This window comes from Pseudopodoces humilis, chromosome 18 (assembly GCF_049639895.1).
Source record: "Pseudopodoces humilis isolate 2021_Gansu_Grassland_sample_001 chromosome 18, ASM4963989v1, whole genome shotgun sequence".
Taxonomy (NCBI): domain Eukaryota; kingdom Metazoa; phylum Chordata; class Aves; order Passeriformes; family Paridae; genus Pseudopodoces; species Pseudopodoces humilis.
In genome coordinates, this window is record NC_142217.1 from 4062960 (window position 1) to 4082684 (window position 19725).

At 48.5% G+C, this 19725-nt stretch overlaps 1 protein-coding gene and 1 long non-coding RNA gene across 4 annotated transcripts in view; one reads left to right on the forward strand and one right to left on the reverse strand.

Annotated features, from left to right (window-relative positions):
* Positions 1–4476: 4476 nt before the first annotated feature.
* LOC106628183 (uncharacterized) lies at positions 4477–16525 on the reverse strand. 2 transcript variants are annotated; one of them, XR_015774080.1, is made up of 7 exons: positions 16074–16525; positions 15783–15964; positions 14721–14808; positions 12851–13878; positions 12673–12766; positions 5708–6348; positions 4477–4835 (listed from the first exon to the last, which is right to left on the reverse strand). It is a non-coding gene; the product is annotated as an uncharacterized LOC106628183 (long non-coding RNA). The 2 variants fall into 2 exon arrangements; XR_001331468.2 differs by having other exon boundaries at positions 12673–12769.
* A 446-nt stretch (positions 16526–16971) lies between these two features.
* ADCY9 (adenylate cyclase 9) overlaps positions 16972–19725 on the forward strand; it is an 86060-nt gene continuing 83306 nt past the window's right edge. Inside the window, exon 1 of one of the 2 annotated variants that reach the window (XM_014252636.2) lies at positions 16972–18871. In XM_014252636.2, coding sequence (XP_014108111.2) covers positions 17173–18871 — 1699 coding nt within the window. In that variant the 5' untranslated portion in view covers positions 16972–17172. The remainder of the gene's footprint in view (positions 18872–19725) is intronic. The other variant, XM_005522820.3, reaches the window with a different exon arrangement.

Genomic DNA, 19725 nt, shown 5'->3' on the forward strand with positions numbered 1-19725 from the left:
TGACAGCTCAGTTGATCTTCTGCAGCCTTCATGTGGGTGTTTGACTTAAGAAGGAGCATTTGCAGGGGCATTTGTAGCTCCAGACAGGCAGCCGTGATGGGATTTGCAAGTCCATGGCAGAGGAAGAAATGGGGTGGAAAGGAGCAGCCAGCACTGGCTGAGCTGTGCTGGAGGAGGAGGGCCAGTAACCCAAATGAGATGGTCCCACAAGGAGATGTGAGCAAGGTTTCCTTCCCTGGACCAGTACAGAAGAAGGCACTTCATGCCTATGTGTGTCATTAACCTCAAAACCCATGCTAGCAAGTCTTGTCTGTGGATCAGCAGGGCTCCAAGGGTGAGGGTTTGGCAGTTTGCCTCTGTTCAAGTCCATGTTGCACTTTTCTCAGTCAGCCCTCCGTGTTTTTGTGCTCTGTGGAGGGAGGCAAGAAAGGGGGATCATTAGCTGTGAAGTTAAAAAGGTCACATCCCTTTTGCCCACCTGCTGATCTGTCCTCCCCAGGACAGTCCAGGCAGGTTTCTGGGGCTTGCTTTCCAAACTCCTCCCTTTTTAGCCATTTGTTGGCTTGTCTCTGAGCATCGGTGCTCAGTCCTGAAGGAGTATTGCTTTGGAAGCACCCGAGCAGGGTGAGGTTCCCCATGGACAGCTGACCTTGAAACTTGGTCCTCGTGGACAGCATTTCTGTCTGCCAAGCTGAGCCCAAACCAGCCAGGAGATTGATGCTATCCTGGATGGAAAACCGGCACCTTCAAGCCCACCAGGGACCTGCTGAAAGTCCTTCCTCCTGCCAAACACCCACAGCAAGTGCTGCTCTCCAGGAACCTCTGGAGAAAAGGGACTTAACTTTAACAGAAGCAAGAGGACATGGAAGTGCTGGCTAAAGCAAGAAAAAGGCAAAAGGAATGAAAGTGGGAAAGAGAAAGCTGGGAAATGAAGGCTGTGTTGTGATGGGGAGGGTGTGAAGGGCATCTCCACATTTGCAACATGATGTGAGCTATGGCTGGAGGCCTGGGAGAGCTCCTTGTTCCCCAGGCACTGCAATGAAGAGGTCCCCTTGAGTCCAGGTGAGTTTGAGGGGATGCTACTGCAGGGATTTGAATGTTCCTGGCTCTGCTTCAAGGTAGGGCTTGACATTTAAACTAATGAAGCTGAGACTGAAATCTACGTCCAAGCACAAGGCAGGGCGTGGTTAAGGAAGAGGGATTTTGCCTGCAGTGCAGAGGGAGCAGAGGTGCAAGAGAAGGCAAGCAGTGTCAGAGAGAGCAGCAGGAGAGAAGGGATGTGCTTGTGAGTACTGTGAGGTCTCAAACCTTCCCCAGTGCTGCTGCCCCTCCACTGTCATTCCTTCTTTCTTTCCATGATCCCATTGCTCAACAGTTTTCCTCTCCATCTGTCGTTCGCTCTCCTCTGTTGGACTGGTCTGCATTGTTTTTAAAGAGCTAATGGAATAGAATCACCAACAGAAACTGGCTGATGTTGTCACTGTTCCTGCTGTCACACTGTGTGTCACTGTCACAGAAAGCAAAGGCCTTTAAACATTTCTGTTTGCAAGCACTGTATTGCACCATCACTTTCCTCGTTCCTCCATCCCCCTAAAGCCCATGATGTACCCAGGGAAAGGCCCCCTGTCCCACAAGGAGTATTGACCTTGAAGGCACTGTTACTCTGCTCTCAGGCCACTCCCATTGTTGTCCCCACCCTTTCTCTGGTTTCCTTTTATCTTGCTTTATTTTCCAGTCCTCATCGCCTCCTCTCCTCCCTTCCTCTGCCCTGCAGCACCTGCAAAGTGTGCAAAGCCCTGGTGCCTGTGTGCTGGATGGGGCTCTCCCATGACAGCCAAAACCCTTTTCCCCTGGTTGATTGGGGTTCTCCTTCCACCATGGCATCGGTGGCCTGTTCCCTGCTCCCTGTGCCACACGCTGACCCAGCTGCGTGCTGCCTCAGGAAGGTGCTGCCACTGAGGTCCCTCCTCTCCCAAGGATCCAAGTGGCTGTCAGTCCCAAGAGGATTGCAGTTCCCAGCCCAGTTCCCACTGAGTTTTCTTAGGAGACCTCTGGGAATTTGGGAGTGGAAAAATGGGGAGCAGGGAGACATATTCATTCTGCTGAGAAACCTCAATGCCCCCAGAATTTGGGGAGTGAACATCTTGCCCAAGAGCTTTGTGGGAGGGAGGTGGGACACAGGCCCTGTAGATGCCCGTGATTATGTGCATTGGGATAAAACTGTCAGCTTGAACATCAGCCTGTCTAATAAAACCTGGTATTTTTCAAACACACTCCCTGGAGATGCTTGTTTTGTTTCTCTTCCTGCTGTGGGAGACAGCGCTGGGACTGAGGGGGTGCAGCTGCAGGGAGCAAGGCAGGAGCTCCCATCTCCTTCCCTGCACCCCAGCTTTGGCCTCTGTCCCTTGCACAGGACCTGACAGCCATGCCTGACTCATTTGGCTGCTTTTCCAAACTGTCTCCTTGTGCCTTAGGTACAACAGGCAAAGCGAACCTCAACTCCTTTGCTTTGTGCCTCAGGGCAGTGTGATCCTCCCTGGTGACACAGATCCCAGCTGCCTCAGGAGATGCTGAGGAGCATGGAGAAGCATAGAGGAGGAGCATGGAGGAGGACAGGGGAATTGGCATCCCAGTAGAGGCCAGGGGGTCAGGAACCATGGAGGAAAGTGAGGGGTTTGTCCTTCTCCATGGGGGAGGACACCAGGTTGGGACTATGGAGGATAGAGGCCTGGGGACCATGGAGGAGGACAAAGGGGTTGGGGACCATGGAGGAGGGCAGGGATTTGGGGACCATGGAGGAGGGCAGGAGTGGAGTACCATAGAGGAGGGCAGGGACTGGGGACCATGGAGGAAGACAAAGGAGTTGGGGACCACAGTGTACAGCAGGGGCTCTCAGCAGCCACCCAGCGAGGGGTGGATGGAGGTACCCTCCCACTGGCGACTAGGGCTCATGCAAACCACTCGTTATAACCCTATTCCCAGCCTGTCTGTCTGTCTTTCTTTCCAACTATCTGTCTCACTCACTAATCAAAGAAGATTGTTCCAAGAAAGCTGGAAGAAGAGAAGGAATGTCTCATTTGGCTGTGGCTTCCTTTGGAAAGTCTGGAAAAACTGTGGCATCTTGACGTGCGTGAAGGTCTGACTGGCAAGAAGCACATTTTCCTTCCAAAGCTGCTGTAAAGATGTGAATCATGAGCCGGTAACACTCCTGGCAGTGCGAACCCCAATTCCACTGAGACATGGTGCTGGCAGCAGCTCTGCTGTATCTCTTGGATGGAAAAGACAAACATTTATCATAGTGACATTGCTGGGGAAGAGCTGCTGGTGCTGCTGAGGGCCTGGCGGTGGCCGGCTCCTGCCAGTGCCCAGGGTGCTCCCACCAAGTTTTCCAAAAGTCTCCCAAAGTTCCTCAAACACCAGGGGGTTTACAGTCCCTTTTGGTTGTCCTCCACCACCTCAGCCCCTCAGTGGCATCTCTTGCAGGCATGAAAATATCCCACATCCAATCATCAGAAAAAGAATAAAAACTTTTGGAAAGGTCTGCTGGGAGCCGGGGGGAGCCCTGGTGCTCTGCCTGCTGCACGGTGGAGGTTTTCTGCTGTTCCCATGCATCCAATGCTGGGGCCAAACTCCTTCCAAACCCTGCCCCCCAAAACTCCCTGTGCTGCAATTGCAAGACTCCAGTGGCTGTGACATGTTTATGAAGCCACTCACTCCCTGCCCAGGTAGTCCCAAAAATCTGCCCACCTGGTAGTCCACCACAGAGCTGGGGCTGGCACTCTCCCTGCTGGCAGCAGATACTGACTGATTCAAGCTGCCATTTACAGCTCCTGGAGCAAACAAAACACCCCTTCCATGTAAGTCCCTCCTTTTTGGGTCTGTGGAACTTCATGCAGCCCCAAGATCACCCTGGCTTGCACAGACCCCAGCCTTCTGGCATCCCTCCCAAGACAGAGTCTAGGCTCAGGCTTGGAGTTGGAAGAGTTTCAACATTAAGTGTGCATGTGCAGTGTGTGGATTCAGGACATGTCAGACAAACACCTCCCGCCTCAAACCAGAGCACTGCTGTCAGTTTATGTCTGTGGAGAACCCCAAAATCAACACATTTTGTACAAGATGTGCAGGACACTAAACCAGGAAGGCAAGTAAAGCTGTGTCCTGAAGAGTGTGCAGGAGCTTTGGGAGCGCTTCCCTCGGTTAACACCAATGGAATCACAGGTTGGAGAAGCCATCTAAGGTCATCAAATCCAGCTGTCACCACCAAACCACGTCCCCAAGTGCCACATCCACACATTTCCATGGGAGGAGGATTTGCAGGCTGCAAAGGGGTTCAGACCCAGAACTGGGGTTCGCATGTGACATTGGTGTTTCCTGGAGGAGACAGGGTGAAGGAAGGGAGCAAGCCTGCTTCTACAGCTGTCTGCCTTGGGAAAACGAATGTCCAAAAGGATTGTCTGCTTGAGGGAGATGGGAAAGGCCTGGATATTGGCCCTAAGGGATCACCACTTGCTTTAATGCACCTATATCATATTCAGGGCAAGCATCAGAGGAGCCAGGGCTGGAGCCCTGGGAAGAGGATTTTCACTCCATGAGGTGTCCAGAAAATGTTACCCCTGAAAAAGGGGGAGATGCTGGGTGGTGGGCCAGGACCTGGAGGTACCTCTAAGCAGAGCAGAGGCTGGAGGGATGACAGGGTGTTCACAGACTGCAGCCCAGGCAACAACTTGGTGCCACATCACAGTGAATTCCCAGCAGTTGCTCCTTCTCTAACACATTCATTAGTGGTGATTTAATTACAGGATGCAAAGACGAGCTACTCCAAAATACCCACGTACCTGTGCAAAACATGCAATGAGCAATTAGTGCTGCTAACAAGAGAGGGAGTCATGGTATCCACAGCAGGAGATACCCATCAGCATCCCAGCAAACCTGCGATCCACCCTAACCCACATGAACTGCTCTGATCTGGAATTATCCCAATAGCATTTTGGGGCAGAGGGAGGGAAAATGGAATGTGGGTGAGATGATGGCAAGTGGTCAATTCTTACCAATGGGAAAGACAAGAGGTGTCCAAACCCATCTGTATTCCCATCAAAGGCTGTTGGTGGGAATGGGAAGGGGGGGCTACTGCCACAACCACTTCACCTCTGGATCAAAATTCAGCAGCAGAGGGAAGGCCTTTGCTTCCTTGTGACTTTCCAGTGCCATTGGCCGGGGGATGGGAGTTGGTGGGGCTGAGCATGGAAACCAAACACTCCCAGGGCAGGGAATGTTGCCGGCTGCTTCCCGGTAGCAGATTAATTGTTGTTAATATTAAATTCAGCAGTTTTATGCAGGACACAGAAGTGCTTAGGCAGAAGCCCAGCTCCCATCCTACCTGTCATTAAAAACATTGCAATTAAGCTCTCCTGGAAGGAAATACAAATAAACGCATCCTCTGTAAGTGGCTTCAGCTTTTCACAGACATCTGTGTCCCCTGTTTCCTCTTCGGCTGGCCGAGCTGCTTCTGTTTTCCCTCTTCCCATGACCCATACATTGCTTTTTCTCCTTAATCCTACCCACAGCTCCCAAAGGCAAGGGCTGGAAAGGGGAGGAAAGGAGCCCCAGCTGCCTCTGACCCATTGCCACCGGTGGAAAGTTCGTGTCAGCTGCAGCTGCAGCCCCAGCCCTGGCCAAAATCAAGGCTGTGGTCTTGTTATCTGCTCACCTAGTTGGATCCTGATGCTCTCTTTGGTCCTCTCCACGGGCAGAAATCCAAATGCTTCTGCAAGAGGAAGGGGTGCTACTGCCCCAATAGAAAGCATTTAACAAATGATTTCCACTTTGCAGCAGATCTGGATGGGATTTTCAGCAGCTGAAACCTGCTCCTGCTTCAGTCACTGGTGACAGACTCAGCCAAATGCTCCAGGAGAGCCAGCCCAGCCTCCAACCCTGCAGGGCCCGGCACAGCCCGAGCTCTGCGGCAGAGCTGCGCTGACAAGCACAATCACATGACAAAGATGAACAGGCTGGGGGGTTATTGCATCCCAGGAAAGGGTTTTCCCATGGCATTGTCCCCCTGTTTTACTCCAGCTGTGGTTCTTCACCTGGAAAAGGATGAGGCAGGATGTCAGAGGTGGGACGGGGCAGATGGTGATGGGTCAGCGTGAGCCAGAGGACACTGAGAGGAACCGTGGTGGCAGGGCTTGAAGGGACACCCTCTTCTGCCTTTCCCCAGTGACCAACAGGACTGTGATGCAGCCAGAAGTTGTGGTTAAAGTTCAGGGAATGCCAGCAGAGGCAGGTGGGAGTGACAGGCAGGACTGCCAGGTCATTGTGTGGCCAGAGTCCCCATCAGGTCTTTAAAGCCTGGGAAAAGGCAAAAAAAACTAAGATAAGACTTGGGGCAAGGGAATTGGAGATAAAGAGGGGCAGCAAGATAAAAATAAACCTGGTGTCAAGGACAATACCAGTGCCAGGAAAACTACATTGACAATTTTGGACCTGGGGGGGGATCAAGATCATGTGAAAGGCGTCCTGAGTGTCAAAGCTGGCTTTCCACAGCCACAGAGGATGCTGGCAGAATCACAAAGGGTCAGGATGGATTGGCAGGGCAGAGGGGCACCAGGTGTGCCTAAACTTGGGCAGATCTGGGGCTCTGGCAGCCGCAGGGCCTGGTCAGCTGGAGGTGTGGGATGCAATGTGAGGATTGTGGGTGCCGAGTGGCAACGAGCGGTGCCAACAGTGCCCACACCAGACCGTGGCTCTGGCCACGTCCCCAGGCTCTGCTGATGCAGCTGAGGAGGGAAAGGTTTTGCTGGGATCATGGTGCTGTTGAACACAGGGTTTTTCCCCTGTTGCTTGCAAACATCGTCATCATGTATATAAACACAAAATGCCAAAATGTGAGTCAGCCCAATGGCAGTTTGGCTCCTGCACCAACAGCCTGATAAACGGTGAAACCAGAGCTTGCAGAGGGGATTTATTCCTGTTTCAGGGGGTTCAAAAAGTTGTTTCATGGCAGGTACAATATATTCCCAAGATATAAAAGAAAAAAAAAATCAAAATTAAAAAATATATAAAATAGTTATTTTTCCCAATAGTTGCTCACTATTGATGAGGGAAAACCTTTCAGTCTCAGGCAGTGGCCAAACACACTTTTTTTAGAGAGGGAAGAAATGCAGACAGTATTTGCATGTGAGCCATAAATTCAAATTTTACCAAGGCGGGGTTTTTTAATATTTGCTGAATGAGTTTTGTGGCCCAGTGCTGTGATCCAGCATAACAAAAGGTCCTATTCACACAAGGGAGCAGATCTGAGACCACCTCATGAATCTTAATTCCTGAATTTCTCAGTTTTTTTTTTCAAACATAAAGGATCCCAATGAGCCGATTATGCAGACCTTGATACAATGTCTTTTTTTGATTAAAATGCTATCGTTTAAATTCTGCTTTGTAAACAGTCTGGCCTTCACTTCTATCTCCAGGTGTCAATAATCCCATGAGGGACAGCAAAACCAACCACAGATATAAAGTTGAGTGTGTGTGAAAAGTGACTGCAGGATTGAGGCCAGTGATTGCAAAACAGTTTAAACTATAATCCTCCATTTTCATTAGTTTCTTGAAAAACTTCTGCTATGGGCTTGAAATCCTTCCTGTTTTGTTGAGCCAAAGGTGATTTTTCTCCCCAGCAGTCTGAGCACAGACCTTCCCGCTGGTTTTATGTTGTCAGGCTTCAAAATTCATATTTCCCACTAAGGACATTCTGCCCTTTTCACTGAGAGCTTGACATTGACATCTATCATGTAAACAAAGCTAATTAAAGACAGTTACTACTTGCTAGACATAAAAGTCTTCTAACTCCACAGTCCAGTAGATTTGGCTGCTTTTGGTAAGTGAAGCTTTGTGCTCTATTCTGCAGAAACACTGAATACATTTCCAGACTAAGAGGTTTCTTCATCCCTGACTTTCTTTATTTTCTGTAAGATTTGAGGCCTATAAAAGGGACTTCTTTCAGTCCATGGTGTTTGCCAAAGTCTTTGCCTTGAGATGCAGGAGGAGGATGGAGCAGCCCAGACCATCTCTGCTGTTGGCCCCAAGCTGCTGCAGCCACACAGGCACTGGGAGCATCCTTCAATCCTGTGTGTTCATTTTTCAGCCTAATATGTAATTTAAATAAGACCCCAGCCCAAAAATTCTATATCTACATCCTCTCCTAGGACACTGAGCAGTGTAGAGATGGTGGGCTCCAGGCAGTGGACACCTGAAGCTCTGTTCTGCTGGAGAAAGAAACATCCTCCCACTAAGCTGCCACTGCTGTGTGTTGCCTTTTTGGGGGAAAATGCAGGCAGCGACTCTGTGTTGCTGAAGTTTCCGTGGTTAGAGAAGCACAACTGCTCATGTAGGGACAGACGTGGGCTGTGGGCTGGTTTGCACTCAGGCTGAGGTTAGGAAGTTGATAATCTCTCCAGAAGCCCTGCCCACATTTCTGGTTTAGAAGAAGGAGTTTGAGGCTGTGGCAAAGTGATGGACTTGGTGCCTCCTGGTCTGAGCAGGGCAGCTGGAGCGGTGAGACAGGGCAAGAGGAAAAATCAGGTAAGAATCCATACACCTCCACTCCAAGTGTCTCTAAAGCAGTCCATGGGAGACTGTGAACTGAATGCAATGAAAAAAGGAATCAAGAGATTCAGATGAAGGGCAAATTCTTCATTAAGAGCTTAAATGGTCCAAACATGGCTAAAGTTATTTGAGTTATAATAGAATGAGACAATGAATATGTGTTACAACTGTGAAAGGGGAATAGAATATTTTACCTGCTCTTCAACAGAGATGTAGCTGAGGAAGGAATGGAAACAAGGATGGTAAAAGAGGATAAATGAGCAGAGAGGAAAAAGCAACTTAGCACTATCAATTTGCTTCTCAGCTCCCACTTCCCTGGTGGAGCCTTTTCTCTTTCTCTGGCCATATGTCTCTGCCTCCCAAAATCACTGCAGAAGTATGGAAAAATCCTTCAGCTGAAGATGGTGTGATACCTTACTTGAATATTTTCAGTCAGGCTTCAGCTTTGTAGTTTATTCAGGAACAGGTTCTTCAGGTACCCAGGAATTTAACATTAATAACTGAGATGTTTTGACTGAACATGTAAGACACACAATGGGCTTATTTGTTTGGTTTTTCGTTTGGACTGAAGAAATATTGAGAGGCAATTTCAACTCCCGGTTTTGTTTTCCAAGTGTTCCGGAAATTACTTTCCCAAATAAATGGACAAGATGTGGGACAGTTTTAGGCATGAGATCACACATAGTAGCATGGTCTGTACCAAGCTCCCTTTGGTGAATAATTCATCTCTCTAAATCTACCAAAACAACCTCTGAGCAGTTCTCACAGGTACAAATCAATCAGAGCTTCTGGAAGCTGCAGTCTAGAGGAAACCTTTGGTAGGAAATTGCTGGAAAGCCTGTCATGGGGTTTTCCCTGCCTGTTCCACTGAGAGTTTAACATGTGCCACAAAGCACGGGGCTGTGATTTTTGCTTACTGACAGTGACATGGTTCTGCCATTCACCCAACTCAAGGAGATTCCTGGTTTATAAAAGGATTAGGGCCCCATTCTTAAATCTTGGTAATATTTAGCCAATAAATGCTGGATTGTAGCATTTCTCCCTCAGTGACCTTTCACTGTGTTCTATGTGCTGCCTTGTCCTGCTCTCCAATTCCCCCTTTTAAAAGAAACATTTGCTGTGTTTTCAGTTCTCAGTACCACTATTCCCCTTCCCTTGTGGAAGCAAGCATTCCCTCTCACCTCTGTCAAAAGGTATTTATGTACTTGCCTCATCCACAACCAGCAGGACTCAGTCCTGAGTGACTTCACACTTTATTTCCACAATACACTGCAACTGTCAGTGCAGCACCACAAGTAAAAATCCCTGGAGGATGTGATAACCACCTCTGCCAAAGTGTTATGTTTTAGTGTTCTCAGCAACATTTTCTTTTCATTTTGTTTCCTCTGGAAACAGAACAAGGCACATGGCACAAACATGCATTCATGCTCAGTTTGAAACATGAGTTTTTGGAAGGTGTTTGCTTTCACATTCAACCTGGTCTAGTGGAATGTGTCTCTGCCACAGAAGGGGCTTGGAATGAGATGATCTTTAAAGTCCTTTCTGACCCAAAACATTCCATGATTGTTTGATTCTATACATTGCCCTACATGAATTTTTCTTGTTTCATCCAAGTCTCAATCCTACCACCACAACAATAAATTGAAGTAACAACTGGTTCCTGTGTTTGTAGACAGAAGTGAACTTTTTCCAAGCTTGAGAACACAAAAGTGTGTAGAAATTGTCTTAAATACAAATTAAAAATGGATGTAATAGTTTCTCAATGCCTTCCACTTCATACATTGTCACATCATTGCTGAATTGCTGAGATACATCTGCTCCACTGAAGGAGTGAGGGTCATGTGTCTTTCTGGATGTCACCAGAGTTGCAGCCACATAGGTGAAGTCCTAAGTATATGTGAGAAGAATGTTCACTTCAACCCTTTCAGGGAAAAAAACCACACCAGAAATCCAATATTAGTGCATTTGGTTATTTTTTAAAAAATATTGGCACCCACAGGGCAGAATAACAAATTTGTGGCTAAAATAGAGCCAGGGAAAGAGCAAGTGAATCTATTAAGTGATGCAGGTTGGAACACTGCTTGGCTCTGACAGCGATGGCTCTCACCAGATCCATTCCCAGCTCAGCCGTGCTCGGGGTCACCTTTCCACCGCGGATCAACCAAGACGAGGGATCAAGTCACAAAAATGCCCCAGCACTTCTCTTCTTCCCAGAAATCTAAATTTAAAAAGGGTCTGGTGCACACATAGCAAATGTTTCACAAAGTTGTATGTTGTGTAATTAATTGTGGCACATGCAATTCCTTAGCTGGAGTTTTCTGTGGATTTGCAGCAGGTCTCCCTCCCAAACCTGCAGTGTGTGCATGAGGTGACTGCATAATCCTGTAATTACACTTGTAAATCCTCACCCCCACCTCTTTTCAACTGAATAATCCAAAACACTAAATATAAAACATGTTTCAATTTGCAACTGCATCGTTGCAAAAATCTGAAAAAGGTAAAATTGTGTGTTGCAACCTTCACACCCATTGCAGAAATTACCATTTTTTTCAAATATCTACAGTTTCCTCCATATTACTGCAGGAAAATCCTGTGCCAAGGATCACATCTCATTTGCCCATGGTGTGAAAGCGGTTACTGATTTTTGTCTGCCTGTTGGAATGGCTTTTCCTTGTGGAAAATAGAGCCAGTTCAGACACGTTTAATGGAAGCACCAGAAACAGTAGTTTGCTTGGACCAGGAAGAACATGACACCATCCTGCAGCATGCAGGAAAGGAAAACCAGGAGCACCCATGGGAAGGGGCCACCCCAGTGCTACTTGACAATAGGGGTCCTTTTGTAGGGTGCCAAAAACCACAGATGCTCATTTGCAAGAGAAAAAACTGCAGAGAAGGGCAGATCGAGCGAATTCACATTATCTTCATTCTTCTATTTCGTGCCCTTACTTGGAGGCACAGAAAATCCTCACTCATTTGTATCACATAGCACTATTTTTATGTGCCTTTTCACTGCCTTCCACTACTCATGAAGTCCTGCTGATGACTTTAGTGTCACTTCCCACTATTTTGACTGCCACTCTTGGTCATTTCCCCAGGTTTTTGCTGTTTTGTGCTGTGCTATAAAGTGGAGTTACCTCATGGCAACAGGACTGACTCAGCTCTACCTTGGGAATACTGGTAGCAGATCTCCAGCCATTGTTCCAGAGCTTCTACCATGTTTTCTTGCCATTATTTCCTAAAAGCTTAAGACTTTGCTTCAGTTTGGTTATAGCCTGTCCCTTGTCTCCCCAGTCTGTATGTCCTGAGAAACTGCAAGAAGGTGGAGTGGGAGCTTGATGCTGGGCTAGGCTAGGTGACATCAATGACTGCCACTTGTAAAGTCCTTCTCTTGCTCTTTATTCCTTGGGACTTCCACATCCACACAGTCCCACTCATGGCAACCCTCACACTCCTATTTTGAATCAGAAAGTGCCCTTTTACTTCCTTTATTTTATTTGTTTATCTTAAGCAGCAGAGAACCATGCAAGTCCCTGCAACTGAGTGTTTGTAGCTATAAAAGCATGTCAGATGTGGCTGTATTTGCAGACAACCGTGGTACTTCCTCTCTTCAGAAATGGAGCAAGTTTCTATTTTGGGCTGTGCTGACTCAAGGGTGAGGTACCCAAGCTGATTCAGCAGTTTGGCAAGGCAGGAGAACTTCTGGTTATGAATGGAATAAGCAATAAATTTAAGTTTGTCTTCATCTTAAAGAAACGTATGTTTGAGTGAAGCCACCTCTCGGTGGCAGACATTTTGTCAGATAAATGGATTATTCTGCATTGCTTTTGGCAAAAAGACCACTCCAATGAGACAACCACAAAGTTTGCAAGTAAAATCCTGGTCCCAGGGGAGTCAGAGATTCCCAGTCATCTGGACTGGGATTTATCCTCTCTCTTGAGTCACATAAAAAGATCTTATACTGCTTACCTGCTTATTTTATCTGTGTATCTCATCTGGGATATGATATCCTCTCAGTGATATGAATAAACTGAATAGCAATTTCAGAAGGATGAAAACACAGAGCACAAAACCAACCTGGCCACTGCAGGGAAGTGAGAATGCACCACCCATTTAGTCAGCCTCCAAGGGTTCATATGGAACAGATGTCACAGGTAACCCTTGTGCTCTTCTGCTATGGAATAATGAAATAAACATTGTGATACTTCATAATTTTTGAAACCATGGAGGAGTAACAGTCTTTCACAATATTTACCTGTTAGTCTGTGAAGAGAAGCCAGAAGATTTGTTGAGTTTTGGTTTTCCTAGATGAGTTCTTTCACCTGGAGGCTTCCAGGATTCAAAACTAAGCGTGCAATGAATACTCCGCATGTCAGCAAGGATGAAGATACAGAAGTTTGTCAGAAATGGAGATATTTTTGTTCATTATGGCAAGACAGCATGAAATGGGGTATCTGAGCTGTCTCCCTTGAGTCCCCTTCTGTCTGTGGATGATCCAAACAGGTTTAACATATTTGCCTCCATCTTTATGCTGTTTCCAGACAGGATCAATAATCCCCACAGTCCCCACCTATGGCATCCAAGATGTTCTTTCAGGCTCTAAGTTCTTCCTTTGACAGCACACAACAAAAGCTGCAAACTTCCAAAGAGCATTCCTCCTCCCCAGCTACAGCAAGCCCGCTGGCATTAAGGCACGCCGTTGTTCCAGCCAGCCGTTCCCATGTCACATTCTCCTGCCTCGTGAAGGCGGTTTGTGAAGTCTAAAAAAGCATCATGTGGGCTGTCACATTTCAGAACCCCCCAAATAGCTTTGCATGGCTCCATCAGATAAGCAGTGAAGTACAATATTATGAATGTCAAACAACAGCTCATCATTACAGCTGACAAAGCTTGTTCCTCTGAGAGGGGAAGTAAATTCAGTTCCACAGACCAAATGTGTATATTTAGTGGCTTGAAGTTAAAAGAACTCTACAAGGAGGATTTGCATTTGCATAGCTATTGCTCTGTGAAATATATCCTCAAACTCAGTCTCTGAGAAAGGAAACCAGTCACGGAGTATTTTGGAAGGGTGGTCAGAGTTCTCCGCAGGGAACCAGCACAACCAAGCCCAGAATGAACACAGGACTCAAGATCCAGACTGCATGGAGGCTCCCATCTCTACCAGGATGGCTCATTGTGGTTGCTAAGAAAGTGATCCAGAGGAAGCATCTTCCTTAAAGGATGTCACACACATGACCCTCTCAGGTGCTGCCTTAGAGGGACACGCTGGCTGTTACACCCATCCTGGATAAAAACAAATCAGAAAGTGGTGGTGGTGAGGAAATAGCAAATACAATCTCATACCACTTCTTGTTCTCTAAAACAAATCTCAGTCACACTTGAATCCAAGCATCACTGGCATTTGTGGTTTTCTGCTTCTGGTATTTAATCTGCTACTTGAATTCAACAGTGAAAAATTTGCACAATAAAAGCAAAGTGAAATTAAAAATTCAGTGTTTCAGGAGACAGCAGGAGGTCTGTCCCAGCCAGAACAGAGCTAATGAAAGTGAACTGTTCCTTGACTGCATATGCAGGGTGTTCCCATGGAACTTGGTAATGACGGGAAGGTGGGGAACGGCTGAGCCAGTGAGTGTTGGGTGACTGTTCCACCCAAAAGATCAAGTGGAGGAGCAGGACAGGAGTCTACAGGTTAAAAGTCTAATGGGAGCTCCTTGGGGGAGGCAGGATTCTGCACAACCTTGAAACCCCCATCTGAAGCTTACCAAAGCAGGGTCTGATACGTCAGATGTCTCCTTCCATCCCATCTCCCCGCTTCAAACCCGTAAACAAAAGCTGGGAAAGAGGAACTATTTTATTAGAGGAGATCAAAAGCTGTCTCTGACCAATAGCCAGACAAAATTTGGTATCATGTGGGTCATTCAGTGAAAACTTGTGATGTAGCCAGTATCTTTGATGTGATTCTGTTTACTCTAAGAACATACAAAGTCCCACTTCATGGAGCACAGGGGAACAAGACAAAAAATCTATGCTGGAATTTCAGTACCTCTTAAATCTCTAAGTTCAAATCAGCCAACATAAATCTTACAGGTTTATATTAAAAAAATTAAAAACACAGGTAGTTTTACCTTAAATTCTCTGCCAATGAGGTAAAAAACTTTTCTCCTTTTCTCACCATGCATTTAAATCCCTGGAAGCTGTTGCACTTCTTTAATCCTGCAGAATAAATAAATTCAGCATCCTGTATGAAGTAAAAATGTAACTTAAAATATATTTAGATGAATAAATAAAAAGGTTGGAAAGAAGTTTTAGCAAATTTATCAATTAATAGCCAAGCCCAGGAGGGCATCCTGCCTTTCTGCTCTGTCAGCTCAGGGATTTCTCTCTTCCCAACAGTGTTTATGTAAGAGCTGCATGGTAAGCAGCACTCACTATAAAATATTGATCAGCTGAGCCATTATGGAATTCAAGAGACAACCATGTCACAGCAAAACCAGAACAATTATTGCTATTGATTGGAATTTTTTAGAAATTATTTTGATATTTGAGTATGTCAGGAAACACAAATTTCTTCTAAATAATAATACTAGAAACATGAGTTACAACATGGTTACAAGACATCTTTACAAAGGAAATGGAAAATAGGGCAAGTTTCAATTTCAGTAACTGTGTGGTTGTGGATTTTCTATTACTATTTTTGAAAAAGAGTATAGGGAGTTTTATGAAAAGAGTTTTATGGATGGAAAAGATCTCCAAGGCCGTTGAGTCCAACCTTTGACCCAGTGGTGGGTCCAATTTGTGCCCACTAAACCATGTTGTGAAGCATGTCCACTCGTTTTTTGAGGACTTCCAGGGATGGTGACTCCACCACTGCCTTGGGCACCTTGTGCCGGCATCTGATCACCTTTCCAGTGAAAAAAAATTCCCAATATCTGATCTGAATATGTCTTGGCACAACTTGAGGCCGTTTCCTCTCATCCTGTCCCTGTTCCCTGGCAGCAGATCCTGACCCCCCGGCTGCCCGCTCCTGTCAGGGAGTTGTGCAGAGCCAGAAGGGCCCCCTGAGCCTCCTTTTCTCCAGGCTGAGCCCCTTTCCCAGCTCCCTCAGCTACTCCTGCTGCTCCAGCCCCTTCCCAGGACATCCTCCAGCCCCTCAATGTCTGTCTTGTCTTGAAGGGCCAAAAACTTACCCTGGGATTGGAGGTGCCCCAGCACAGGGGATGGTCACTGCCCTGGTCCCGCTGGCCACAATATCAGCATTATTACATTAGCGCCATTGGCTTTATTTTACGGGATGGTGAGGTCTTTAGAGGAGAAGAGACTGCAGGAGGAAGGACAGCTGGAGTGAAGTGCTTCGCTGGAAAAGGCTCACCTGGAAAAAAGTAAATGGGATTCAGGGAAGGAGAAGCCACAGCAGGAAGAACTGGGGCTGGAGCTGATGGGCTGAGACGGATGAGGTGGGACAAATTTGGGAACATCACCTGTGAGCAAGGGTGAAGGATGCAGAGCTGGGAAGAGGAGAGGGAGCTGTAGCACCAGCAGAGAGAAGCCCTGTGAAGAAGGAAAGCCACGGTCCATCTGCGACAAGAGATAATGAAACCGAGGGAGCGGTGCAGGCGAGATAGCGTCAGCCATAAACAAGCGGAGAACGAGGAGAAAAATAACGCAGCGAGCTTGCAGCGGGGCTCGGGCTGAATTGTTTGGTAAAGCGCGTATTGTCTGCGCATGGCAAATGTCAGCCAGTGGGGAGGGCGGTGGCGGGGGCAGCCCGGGAACCCCGGCGCCCGGCCCCGCGGGCTGTCCCTGCTAAGGGGACGCCCGCTCCCACCACCCCTCGCTGTCCCGTCCCTGCCTCACGGAGAGCGCCACCAACATCACGCCCACCATTCTCTGAGGGGACCGTCCCCACTCCTACCCGCGCCCCTCGCACTGAGGCGGGAAGTGTGTGTTTGTGTGGAGGGGGGGGCGCGCTCCCGCCGCGCCGCCGCGCCCAATTGGCCAGCGGGGGCGCGCTCCCGCAGCCCCCCCAAACCCCCCCCCGCGCAGTGAGGAAGATGGTGGAGGCCGCTTGAGCGCGTCCCCGCGCTCCCCTTCCTCCCCTCAGACGGGCGGGCGGGCGGAGCAGAGGGAAGCGGCTACTGCTGCTGCTGCCGTCCCGGCTGGGCGGGCGGTTGAGGGCGGGAGGCGGCCCCTCGTCGGCGGCCGTGCGGGGAGGAAGCGGCGGGCAGCTGCAGCAGACATGGAGGAGCGGTCCCCTCCCGGCGGGGGCCCGGCGTCCCCCCCGCGGGGCTGAGCCAGCGGCCCGCCCGCCCCGCGCCTCGGGAGGGCTGCGGGGGAGCGGGGCCAGCGGCGGGCGGCGGCAGCCCCGGCCCGGCTCGGCCCAGGCGACGGGACTATGCGGGGCTGCCCCGGCGCGCTGTGTGCGGAGCCCGGCGGGCGGCCGATCGCCGCGGCGCTGCCCGGCCGCCCCTACGCGGCGGGGACCGGAGGAGACTAGAGGCGACTCTGCGAGGAGCCCGGTAGCTTCAGCAACCCCAGAGACCCAAGTCCGGCGCGGGCTCTTGAGGAGGAATTGACAACATGGCTTCCCCACCGCACCAGCAGCTGCTGCATCACCACAGCACCGAGGTGAGCTGCGACTCCAGCGGGGACAGCAACAGCGTGACGGTGAAAATCAACCCCAAGCAGCACCAGGGCTGCACCTCTTCCAAGCACTGCAAGTACAGCATCTCCTCCAGCTGCAGTTCGGGAGAGTCGGGGGGCACCCGCCGAGCCGGCGGAGCGGGCGGTAGTGGCTCCGGCCTCCGCCGGCAGAAGAAGCTGCCGCAGCTCTTCGAGAGGGCCTCTTCCAAGTGGTGGAACCCCAAGTTCGACTCCAACAACCTGGAGGAGGCTTGCATGGAGAGATGCTTCCCGCAGACCCAGCGCAGGTTTCGCTATGCCCTCTTCTACATCGGCGTGGCCTGTCTGCTCTGGGGCATCTACTTCGGCATACACATGAGAGAGAAACAAATTGTTTTCATGGTGCCGGCTCTGTGCTTCCTCCTGGTATGTGTAGCTTTTTTTGTGTTCACTTTCACTAAGACTTATGCCCGCCATTATGTATGGACTTCGCTGATCCTCACCCTCCTGGTGTTTGCTCTGACCCTCGCTCCGCAGTTCCAGGCTCTGAAGCCTGTCTCAGGAAGTGGTGACATGTCCAACCGGACTCCCCCGGCAGATCCCACAGACACTTGTCTTTCTCAAGTGGGCAGTTTTTCTATGTGTATTGAAGTGCTCTTGTTGCTTTACACAGTGATGCACTTACCCCTGTATTTAAGCTTGTTTCTGGGGCTGTCGTACTCGGTCCTCTTTGAGACCTTTGGTTATCACTTCCGTGATGAGAACTGTTTCACACCTCTGGGAGCTGGTGCGGTTTACTGGGAGCTGTTGAGTAAAGCCTTCCTGCACATCTGCATCCATGCCATTGGTATTCATTTATTTATCATGTCCGAAGTCAGATCAAGAAGCACATTCCTGAAAGTGGGGCAATCCATCATGCACGGAAAAGACCTGGAAGTGGAAAAAGCCCTGAAAGAGAGGATGATTCATTCTGTTATGCCAAGAATAATAGCTGATGACTTAATGAAGCAAGGGGATGATGAAAGTGAAAACTCCATCAAACGTCATTCCACCTCGAGCCCCAAAAACAGGAAGAAGAAGCCTTCCATACAGAAAACCCCCATAATATTCCGTCCTTTTAAAATGCAGCAGATAGAGCAAGTGAGCATTTTGTTTGCAGATATTGTTGGCTTCACGAAAATGAGTGCCAACAAATCAGCCCACGCCCTGGTGGGACTCCTGAACGACCTCTTTGGACGCTTTGACCGTCTGTGTGAGGACACTAAATGTGAGAAGATCAGCACTTTGGGAGACTGTTACTACTGCGTGGCTGGCTGCCCTGAGCCCCGGGCAGATCATGCCTACTGCTGCATCGAGATGGGCTTGGGGATGATCAAAGCCATCGAGCAGTTCTGCCAGGAAAAGAAAGAAATGGTGAACATGAGAGTTGGTGTTCACACCGGGACAGTCCTGTGTGGCATTTTGGGAATGAGAAGGTTCAAGTTTGATGTGTGGTCCAATGATGTCAATTTGGCCAATCTGATGGAGCAGCTCGGGGTGGCTGGGAAGGTCCATATTTCGGAAGCTACTGCCAAATATTTGGATGATCGTTATGAAATGGAGGATGGAAAGGTGATTGAGCGCGTCGGTCAGAGCGTGGTAGCCGACCAGTTAAAAGGTACGTGCTTTTATTTTGGGCTTCTTTTTCTTTTGTGAGGGAACAGATTTGCCCCAGTGCCTCCCTTGTCTGTGCTGACCGTCTTTTACTTTTAACTCGGTGTGCTGATGATCACAAACACCCAGGGGAATTACAGGATAAAAGATGCCACAGAGATAAACGTGAAAGATCATCTGTGGTACTCAAAATGGGCTTTAAAACTCAGCGCTCCTTCTCAGAGTGTTGCCTTGTAGGGAGGAGAAGGTTCATGTGTTTGCTGTCTGTGAGAGGTTTTTGTTTTACTGTTGTGTGTCATCCTTTAATTCAGTAAGTAAACTTGTTAATTGACTTCATGTGCCATACAGAGAGCATATGTGTTTTGCAAAATTATGTATATCTGTGAAAAGGTTTTTTTGGCATTGGGAGAGTTGGGACTGCGAAGGCATTTGGGAAAAATGACAGCTGGATTCACAGAAAGAAATGAGCACTGTAGATTTGGCAGTTTGATATGGCAAGTTGTTGCAGTTTGGAGTTAGACTGGAAAAAGTTACTCAGGTGGCTCAGTGAGCTGGCAGATGCTCTCATTTCTGCAGCTCAAAGGATCTGGGGATGAAATGGCAAATTTGCCTTTTGGAGAAGAAAATGAAGGATGCTTTGGTTCTCCTTGGTTAAGAGTCTGATTTTCATTTTTTTACGGTGTTCATTTTGAAGTGAAACTCTTGACTGCTTTCTAGCAGCACTTAGAGGCACGTGCAGGACGATTGTGCGAGCTGAGGATTTAATTGTCTCTTTTGTCAAAGCTGTGTCTCTTCAGTGCCGTGCCTTTGTCTCACAGAGAGATTGTTGTCTGCAGTGCTCGTAGTCCAAGCTGGGGA